The 11211-nt window shown below is 34.0% G+C and overlaps 1 protein-coding gene across 2 annotated transcripts; it reads left to right on the forward strand.

Moving 5' to 3' along the window:
• Positions 1-519: 519 nt before the first annotated feature.
• On the forward strand, positions 520-5365 carry LOC137657604 (cylicin-1-like). 2 transcript variants are annotated; one of them, XM_068391961.1, is made up of 2 exons: positions 520-771; positions 908-5365. In XM_068391961.1, the coding sequence occupies exon 2, from the start codon at positions 1722-1724 to the stop codon at positions 2985-2987; it is 1266 nt and encodes a 421-aa protein (XP_068248062.1). In that variant the 5' UTR covers positions 520-771; positions 908-1721; the 3' UTR covers positions 2988-5365. The 2 variants fall into 2 exon arrangements, 1 of the variants encoding a protein (XP_068248062.1); XR_011047159.1 differs by lacking the exon at positions 520-771 and having other exon boundaries at positions 829-4553; positions 4690-5365.
• Positions 5366-11211: the final 5846 nt, after the last annotated feature.

Genomic DNA, 11211 nt, shown 5'->3' on the forward strand with positions numbered 1-11211 from the left:
AACGTCGCATTTCTATTTACTCTCTCTGTCTCTCTCTCTCTCTCTCTCTCTCTCTCTCTCTCTCTCTCTCTCTCTCTCCCTCTCTCTCGCTCTCTCAATATTCATTTAGGCAAATGTCGCATATTTATCTTAGTCTCTTTCTTTCTCTATCTCTCTATGTTCTTTTAGGTAACGTCGCATATCTCTCTCTCTCTCTCTCTCTCTCTCTCTCTCTCTCTCTCTCTCTCTCTAGTGTATAACACGGGAATTTCAGACCAAAATGTCATAGAATTGATAGTCCATTCCAAAGTAAGTGATCGCACAAATAATAAAAGCACAAAACTTTGGGAGGGATATGGAAAATATAATTTTTATAGTAAGAATATAAAATGGTCAGAAATAAATGAAAAACTGAATAAAGAAAGGAAAAATGTATTTGTAAGTGATAATGTGGAGGATTTATTTTTGCTTTATTTTTATTTTTGTTTTGCCAAATCCTGTGTGTGTGTGTGAGAGAGAGAGAGAGAGAGAGAGAGAGAGAGAGAGAGAGAGAGAGAGAGAGAGAGAGATATTGTGTTAGCGAGCGAAAGTAGTTAGTGTAACGATCGTTTGTGGTGAGGAAGACTGTTGGTATAAATGAGATTGTTTGTTTACATTTTTAGTAAGGTTACGACAGTGGTGAATGTTTCGGAGCGAATGCTTTTTTATTTGACTGCAGCATAAGGCAGTTGTGTGAGAGCTGGATTACATTTATATTTTCGACCAGCGTGGAAGTGGTTTTTGATTTTCAAAGTAAGTACAGTTTTGTTTATCTTTGCTTGTCGTGATTGTGAATGATAGGAACAATTTATTATTTATCTTTGATTATAGTGCGATAGTTCAGTTAGCTAGAAGTGTTAGTAAGTGTTTTTCTTTTTTATTTTGGCAGGCTGCGATTCCTCCTTTGGAGTGACTAAATTTCTAGAAAGTGGATTACTGTTGATGACCTGGCCTGGAACTGATCATATTTAGACTGCTTTTTTTTGGATTAACGATTGTCGATGACCTGGCCTGTTTACTTTGATTGCTGCTATTGATGATGATAATGATGATAAGGATGATGACGATGATGATTACGACCCCGATTAGGGAGGCAGTGGTGGCAACTTGCCATACAGTTTAACCTGTTAATCACAGATTGAGGGTTGTGCCGTGAAAGACAGTTCGGCAGTTTGTGAACGACTGTGTTGCAAATAATATATATGAGCATACAAATTTTGGTGTTGAACTCGTAATATATGTGTTTTGTGTTTTCATGTTTGGGTTGCGGTTAGTTTTAAGTTTCGTTAGGATTTATTGGATTGCGGAAAGGTTTTTTTGTTAATTATATATTTAGTTTTATTTATCTTATAGTGTTAAGTTTTGATTAGTTTAAAGTGTTAAGTTTTGATTGGTTTAAAGTATTTATTTTGAATGTTGATGGTTTATGATTTATTTTAAGGTTTAAGAATTATAGTTTTAAGGTTATGTTTTGTTTTGTTTTGTCCTTTTGTCCAAGAGTCTGGTTGTAGATTACGTAAGGGGAAAGTTTGTTTTGTGGAGACCATTGTCAGTAAGTGTGATTCAGGGTGTGGGGGTTGTCCTTGCAACATCCCGCCACATTATTTTGGCGCCCGAACAGGGACTGCTGAGGCGGGACTGATAGCTGGACTCTTGGACGAAGGACTGATAGGATAAGATATTAGATATAAGGTTGATGAAAAATGGAAGAGCAGAACAAGTTACTGAAGGAGGAATTGCGGCTGAGTAAGGAGCGTGAGGAGAGGTTGCTAATAGAGAATGAGAGGTTGAACTGGGAGAATGCGGCGATGCAGAAGGAGCTTAGGGAGTTAAAGGGGACAGTAGAGAGAGTGGAAGAATGTGTTGAGATGAGGATGCGAGAGAATGAAGAACGAATAGAGAAACGAATGGAAGATATGATGGGGCAAGTCATGGGGATGATGAAAACTATAATGGGTGAAGGTGCAGTCGGAGGAGTGTCCTCAGCTTCGGGTAATGGGTTGGTAGTGAAAGAGAAGGTTAAGGTAGGTGATAATGGGAAAGGAAGTGATAGTGATAGTAGTAATAGTGATGGTGATATTGAAGATAAGGGAATTAGGCATAGTAAGGATGAACAGAAAGGGGAGAGGAAAGATGAAAGGAAAGGTAAAAGTGATGTGAAGAAAGAGAAGAAAAAGTATCAGGCTGATAGCAAGGACGATCGTGAATGGGTGAAAGTGGTAAGTAAGAAAAAGGGTAAGAAGGGAATGGTTAAGGATAGGAATTTAAGTGTGGAAGTGGATTCATTATATTCGAATGAGGAAGAAGGTAACAAGGGAGTAGACAGTGATGATAGCAGTGAGAATGAACGTGATGTGTGTAAGACTGTGTTTATGAGAGAGGTACCTCGGTGTGAAAGGTTCAATGAGCATAGCAGTAGGGATGTATATGATTTTTTCAAGGAGTATGAGAGGTATTGTCAGGATAAGTATGGTGATAGTAAAAGAGTTTGGGCTAGGGAGTTAGGAGAATATTTGACTGGGTATTTGTTGACGATGTATGGAGTGATAATGAGTGTAGGGGACGTTGATTATGAAAGTGTGAAAACGAGAATAATTGAGCAGGTAAAACGTATGAAAGGGAGTGTTAAGTATAAGCGTAAGAATGATTTTGATGAGGCAAGGATGAATGCAGGAGAAGCGATATCGATGTATGTATGTAGGTTGGAAACTTTAGCTAGGAAGAAGTATGGGGATGAAGGTATAAATGAGAATAAGGAGTTAATGAGGAAGTTTTTGGCTACTGTACCCGAGAATGTTGCTGAGTTTGTTAATTTGAAACGGAAGGAGAAAATGAGGTGGACGAAAGAAAGATTGACATGGGATGATATTTCAGAGATAGTTGAGGATTACGAGTTGGATAGGTGTATGAAAGAAAGTAAATCTGTGTGTAAGAACTGGAATGGAAGAAAGTGTAATAGAATTTGGTAGTTATAAGGACGCAATTTTGAGAGGACCAATGAGGGTAGCTGATAATGTAGTAGATAGGAGTGTTTGGGCGAGTAATGTGGGAATACCTGTAAGGACAAATGAAGGATTTAGGCAGGGTAATTGGCGCAATAGGGATAGGAGTGTTAGTGCACATCGAGGTATGTCAGATAGTCGTGTCCGTAATGAAAAGTGTTATAGGTGTGGAAAGGAAGGTCATAAGAAGAATGAATGTAGATGGGCATTAGGAGCATGTTTCGGGTGTGGAGAGACAGGGCATCGTATTAGCGACTGTAAGAAAGAGAAAGTGATTAAGTGTTATCGGTGTGGTATGACTGGGCACGTAGCAAGTGGATGTAGGAGTAATCGTATGAATGTGATTTGTGGTAATTGTGGTAAGGATGGTCATTATGCTAGAATGTGCAAGGAGCCGCGGGGTAAGTGTACTGAATGTGGTGCAGATGGGCATGTAGCTAGGGTATGTAGGAAGAAGGGAATAAGTCAGCCAGGATGTTCGGGAAACTAGAGTGTAAGAGGGTTCAGCTGGGTGAGTCCTCCTGTGTGTGTGGAAGGAATAAGATCAATGTTTGTGAGAATGGGATGAGTAATTGGTTGGAAATGAGCAAGTATGAACCTAGTATGCATGAGAAATTAGGGCTGGAAAATAAACAATTAGTGTTAGTTGAATATAGGAAAAAGAGGCGTTTGAAAGTTTTAAGTGAGGAGAAAGTGCAAGGGAAATTTATAGGAATAGGTAAGAATACGAATAAGTATGACAAGGGTGTAAATGTGCAAGTGAGTGTGGAGGATAAATGTATTAATACAGATGAAACGTGGCTGAGTATGAATGATACCTATAGTGTGTGTGGCTTTTCCTTAGGTGATGTAAAAGAAAGGATGACGAATGCGAGAGTGAGAAATAGGAGAATGATTAGTAGTATGAATGAATCTTTTACTAAAGTTGAGAATGTTTTTGATGAAATGGATGAACTGTTTACAGAAATGAGTGTAATTATAGGGCCAGATGAGAACGAGGTAGATATGATTGTACATGATATATTAGATGATAGGGATTTAGATAGGAATAGTGTTAATGTAGCTAATGATTGTGATAAGGAAGAAGTGAATGAGAGAGTATATGGAGGCCCAGTTACTCGGAGTAGAGGTCCCGTTCCCGACTGCGACTGGGTTATGAAAAAAATAATGTAAGTGTTGTGTGAGAAGGATTTGGCAAAGTAAGGGGGGAGGAATGTGGAGGATTTATTTTTGCTTTATTTTTATTTTTGTTTTGCCAAATCCTGTGAGAGAGAGAGAGAGAGAGAGAGAGAGAGAGAGAGAGAGAGAGAGATTGTGTTAGCGAGCGAAAGTAGTTAGTGTAACGATCGTTTGTGGTGAGGAAGACTGTTGGTATAAATGAGATTGTTTGTTTACATTTTTAGTAAGGTTACGACAGTGGTGAATGTTTCGGAGCGAATGCTTTTTTATTTGACTGCAGCATAAGGCAGTTGTGTGAGAGCTGGATTACATTTATATTTTCGACCAGCGTGGAAGTGGTTTTTGATTTTCAAAGTAAGTACAGTTTTGTTTATCTTTGCTTGTCGTGATTGTGAATGATAGGAACAATTTATTATTTATCTTTGATTATAGTGCGATAGTTCAGTTAGCTAGAAGTGTTCGTAAGTGTTTTTCTTTTTTATTTTGGCAGGCTGCGATTCCTCCTTTGGAGTGACTAAATTTCTAGAAAGTGGATTACTGTTGATGACCTGGCCTGGAACTGATCATATTTAGACTGCTTTTTTTTGGATTAACGATTGTCGATGACCTGGCCTGTTTACTTTGATTGCTGCTATTGATGATGATAATGATGATAAGGATGATGACGATGATGATTACGACCCCGATTAGGGAGGCAGTGGTGGCAACTTGCCATACAGTTTAACCTGTTAATCACAGATTGAGGGTTGTGCCGTGAAAGACAGTTCGGCAGTTTGTGAACGACTGTGTTGCAAATAATATATATGAGCATACAAATTTTGGTGTTGAACTCGTAATATATGTGTTTTGTGTTTTCATGTTTGGGTTGCGGTTAGTTTTAAGTTTTGTTAGGATTTATTGGATTGCGGAAAGGTTTTTTTGTTAATTATATATTTAGTTTTATTTATCTTATAGTGTTAAGTTTTGATTAGTTTAAAGTGTTAAGTTTTGATTGGTTTAAAGTATTTATTTTGAATGTTGATGGTTTATGATTTATTTTAAGGTTTAAGAATTATAGTTTTAAGGTTATGTTTTGTTTTGTTTTGTCCTTTTGTCCAAGAGTCTGGTTGTAGATTACGTAAGGGGAAAGTTTGTTTTGTGGAGACCATTGTCAGTAAGTGTGATTCAGGGTGTGGGGGTTGTCCTTGCAACATCCCGCCACAATAATATACAGGTAAATACGGACATACTGTACAAAATACTGGAGAAAATTGTTGAGAATTATGTACCGAAAAAAAAACAATAAACAAAAGACATACATACCAAAAGACAGAAGGATCTTATTTCAGAAAATTAGAAAGTGGAAGAAAAATCTTGCAATAGAAAAAAATGTGTGGAAAATGATGGAAATAAAATGTAAGATAGAAAATGCAGAACAAAAGATTATACAGTCAAAAGAAAATGAAAAAAGGGACTTAGAAAAAAGGATACTTCAAAATATAAAAAAAAAAACCAAAGTACTTTACTCCTATGCAAAAAAGATGAATAAAGGGAGATTAGAAATAGGCCCTCTAAGAATTGAAGGACGGCTAACGAATGAAAAAAAGGAAATATGCAACATATTAGCAGAAAAATATAAGAGTGAGTTCACGCCAAGAATTGCGAATGAGAATAATGAAACAGAAATGAGAGAAGAAAATGTTGAATATCTAACGGATATAGATATTAATGAAGCAGATATTATCAAGGCTATAAACGAAATTAAAAATGGATCGGCAGCCGGACCAGATGGAGTTCCAGCGATTTTGTTAAAAAAAACTGCAAACACTATCGCGAAGCCGCTTGCAATACTGCTAAGACAAAGTGTAGATATGAGCGAGATATATGTTAAACATAAATTAGCTTATATAAACCCTATCTTCAAAAGTGGATCAAGACTAGAGGCAAGCAACTATAGACCTGTTAGTCTAACATCCCATATTATGAAAGTGTATGAGAGGGTAATAAAAAAGAAAATAATGAACCATTTGGTAAAAAATAATTTGTTTAATATAGGTTAACACGGTTTTGTGCCCGGAAAAAGTACACAGACCCAACTGATAGCACACTATGAAAACATATACAAAAATATGGTAAATGAAAGAGACACAGGTGTGATCTATCTAGATTTTGCAAAAGTCTTTGACAAGGTAGACCATAATATATTAGAGAAAAAAATGAGAAAGCATAACATTGTGGGAAAGATAGGAAAATGGGTAAAAGAATTCCTGCAAAACAGAAAACAGATAGTGGTTGCAAATGACGAGAAATCAGATGAAGCTCAGGTAATATCTGGCATGCCACAAGGTACGGTATTAGCTGCACTGCTGTTTGTTATTATGATCTCAGGCATAGACTGTGATGTTGAAAACTCCGTAGTGAGAAGTTTCGCCGATGACACAAGAATAAGTAGAGAAATTACTTGTGATGAGGATAGGAACTCACTACAAAGAGATCTAAACAAAATATATGAATGGGCGGAGATAAATAGGATGGTATTTAACTCCGATAAATTCGAATCAATAAATTATGGAAACAGAGAAGGAATGGTGTATGCATACAAGGGACCTAATAATGAGACAATCACAAACAAGGAAGCAATTAAAGACCTTGGTGTAATGTTAAATAGGAATATGTTATGCAACGACCAAATAGCAACACTGTTGGCTAAATGTAAAGCAAAAATGGGAATGTTATTTCCTTACTTCCTTTCCTCACTGAGTAATTTTTCCCTGTTGGAGCCCTTGGGCTTATAGCATCTTGCTTTTCCATCTAGGGTTGTAGCTTGGCTAGTAATAATAATAATAATAATAATAATAATAATAACAATAATAATAATAATAATAAATATTCAACAGGTCTTTTTTCATTATCTAAGATAAATCATAAAAAATAGAAAACGGTTAATTGAAAAAGCTATTCGTATTTCGAGTTATAGCTTCACTAAAACGGAAGTCGATCATTAAAAGCTTTTTATCTAACTATCAAACTGTATTGTCAAATATTAATGCTTACATGCCACACATACAAATTAGGTGTGTTGTGTTGTGTGTGTGTGTGTGTGTGTGTGTGTGTGTGTGTGTGTGTGTGCGCGCGCGCGCGCGCGTGATTACCTGTAACTAGCAACTGTAAGCACTACTTCATAAATTAGATTTTCTAAATCCTTTTGTTGATATTAACTGAGGCAATTCCTCAAATCACATATGAGATAATAAGAAACAGAAATAATGATATAGAATTCTATTGCCAAAAATGCTGGATTTAAGGAAGTGAAAGAAGATGAATGGTTGATAGATTAGTAGGTAAGGTAAGGTAGGTAAGGTAAGGTAAGTTATGGTAGGAGAGGTAAGGTAAGTTAAGGTGAGAGAGGTGAGGTAAGGTAAGGTGAGGTAAGGTAAGGTAAGGTGAGGTAAGTATGTGATGAAAGTAACAATTTAACAGATAGATACTTTAGTCAACATTGATTGTTTATTTTTATTCAAACTATAGCCCCTTGTTTGAGTAAATTAATCAACATTACCTATTTATCTATGTTTATGCAAGCTATAGTCCCCTTAATGTACATGTACTGAAATATGCTACCTAAAGAATGTATAAAGTAGTATGTTAAACTTTCTCTATCCTTAATTAAATGAGTGATTTTTTTTGTTGGAATTGTTCCATGACGTGGAAAATCTGTGGGAGAAATGAAGCCCATCTATGGGAATTTTTCAATTTTGAAGTGGCAACACTTTTTTCAAAGGACGATAGAAACGAAAAGCTGAGTTTTAGTATTACAATATAAGTGATTCTCTACAATGAAAAAATGTGTACCCCCCTCCCCCCTCTTTGGGTAAGCATTATACGGCTGTGTCACGTGTCATAAAAAAAAAACTTAGTCACCAAAATACTCAAAATGGTTGACGGACGGGAAAATCTAATTATGTAAATTTACTTTGTATGGAGTACATTCTTTACATTCTTTATACGATAGGAAAAACAGATTTTCAAATTTCAGAGAGAGAGAGAGAGAGAGAGAGAGAGAGAGAGAGAGAGAGAGAGAGAGAGAGAAAAGGGCAGTGATTCGTTTTTCATTATACAAATGTTATAGCGAGAGAGAGAGAGAGAGAGAGAGAGAGAGAGAGAGAGAGAGAGAGATATTGTTTTGCTTTTCATTATAAAAATGTTTACTCTCGCAGCTGTATGATTAACTATTTTCCAATATATATATATATATATATATATATATATATATATATAATATATGTATATGTATACATACATATACACATATACACACGTATATATACATTTGAATATATATATATATATATATATATATATATATATATATATATATATATATATATATATATACATTCTGAAATAAAACCACTACTTTCAATCCAAAGTTTAATCCACATTAATATCAACTATAAATCAACGATTCTAAATAGCAATAAAGATTTAAAATTCATATGATATGAATATCACTGAACATTTTTTATATCTAGATTAAATACTGTATTAGGGATAATACAGTTTGGCTTAAATATCTATATTTCAAATGCTTTTTTTCTAAAAGAGACTCCATAAAATGGAATAGTTTAAGTGATTTAAATGTGAATTTGCATTTATATTATTTCAGTCGGTTTTAATTTTTCCATTAATATTTGAAAATAAAATCCTGCTTTTTATCCTCCCAGAAATACAGCTTTTCGATGTTTTTCATATATCTACTCTATATACATATATATAAATATATATACTTATATAACACATGATTATATATATAAATACATATATATATATATATATATATAATTACATATATATATATATATATATATATATATATATATATTATATTATATATATACAGTACATATATATATATATATATATGTATATATATATGCGTAATCCTGGTCACAAAGATGGCGTAAAATGCAAATCTGAATTAACAATATCTCTCTGGGTTGTGGTGGCCGATGTGGTAATGTGCCTGACTGGTGAACGCCAGATGGGTTCGGGGCTCGCTAAATCTCGTTAGCTCCTCAGGTCTCTGCAACCTGACTGTCCTTGTGAGCTAAGTAGTGTGGGTGGGGGGGACCCTATAGGTCTATCTGCTGAGTCATCAGCAGCCATTGCCGGGACCTCCTTGGTCCTTGCTTGGTCAGTCTCTAGGGCATTGCCCTGCTTGATAGGGCAATGTCACTGTCCCTTGCCTCTCCCATTCATAAGTGGCCTTTAAACCTTTAAATGAGCTGGTCAACACAGGCACAATGGGGGTTAACTGAATGGGAATGATGTGCTCATGGAGGTATATATATATATATATATATATATATATATATATATATATATATATATATATATAGATTTATATATACATATATATATATATATATATATATATATATATATATATATATATATATATATATACTGCATATATATATATATATATATATATATATATCATCATTTCCTAAACCCATTGACTCAAAGGTCCTCGGCTGGATTTCGGCAGTCGCCTCCAGTGTATATATATATATATATATATATATATATATATATATATATATATGTATATATATATATATATATATATATATATATATATATATATGTATATATATATATATATATATATATATATATATATATATATATATATATATATGTATATATATATATGTATATATATATATATATATATATATATATATATATATGTATGTATATATATATATATATATATATATATATATATATATATATATATATATATATATATATATATATGTATATAACCTCCTTGGATGCGCTCCAAAATAAGCAGATTTTGTTAACATTTTTATAAACTTTCTGAAATGGAACCATGTATTATGTAACAGACGACAATGATGCAGATTATTTCAGCCGAAGCAGTCAAAGAATGGCTATGATTAATTAAGAATACGAATAGGAAATTCACTTACCTCTCTATGTAGGGTTGAAAATTGTTACCAACGGAATGAACAGAGACTTGATTTTTGGTATTGCGAAGAAGTTGCAGCAAGCTGTCATACCTGAAAAGGATGAAAACATTATAGAATATGTCTGCTAGATATACGTTCTAACTTCATATAATAATAAAATTCATTTAGTGGGTATAAATAATTTTCAACACTAAATTTTTAATACAGAGGTCGCCAGCTAGATATACGTTCTAACTTCATTTAATAATAAAATTTATCCAGTGAATATAAAGCCTTTCAATACTAAATGTTTAATATAAAGGAACCCCCTAGATATACGTTATAACTTAATTTAATAATAAAATTCATCCAGAGAATATAAATCATTTCAATAAGAAATGTTTAATAAAGAAGGTCCCCGCTTAATATACGTTCCAACTTCATTTAATAATAAAATTAATTTATTGAATATAAATCATTTCAATACTGAATATTTAATATAGCCTTTTGGGTGCTTAGTGATTTATCTAATTATTGCAGTGTGTTCGTTATTGTCTCTGTAAGCTACACAGCTTTTCTTACATCGAACAGACGTAGATGTCTAACAACTATCAAGTTATTATTATTATCATTATTATTATTATTATTATTATTATTATTATTATTAATAGCTAAGCTACAACCCTAGTTGGAAAAGCAGAATGCTATAAGTTCACAGTTATCTCTGAAGGCCAATGTTCCTTGGACTCTTGGACATGTGCCACATGTCAGAAAGTTCAGTCACGGGCCTACAATCATAACTTGAAACCCTATAAAAGGTTTAAAGGTTTAAAGGCCGCTCTTGAATGGCAGGAGCAAGGGTATGCAGTTAATTCTAATAACCAGGCCTTCTCCATCATGAGGCTCAATACTACACAGTACTCTCGAAGTTTTATTCCAGCTGTGACCAAGTTGTGGAATGATCTTCCTAATCGGTTATTTGAATCAGTAGAACTTCAAAAGTTCAGACTCGCCACAAATGGTTTTAAGTTTGAACAGGCTTGCATAAGTCC

Source organism: Palaemon carinicauda, chromosome 18 (genome assembly GCF_036898095.1).
Source record: "Palaemon carinicauda isolate YSFRI2023 chromosome 18, ASM3689809v2, whole genome shotgun sequence".
Lineage (NCBI taxonomy): Eukaryota > Metazoa > Arthropoda > Malacostraca > Decapoda > Palaemonidae > Palaemon > Palaemon carinicauda.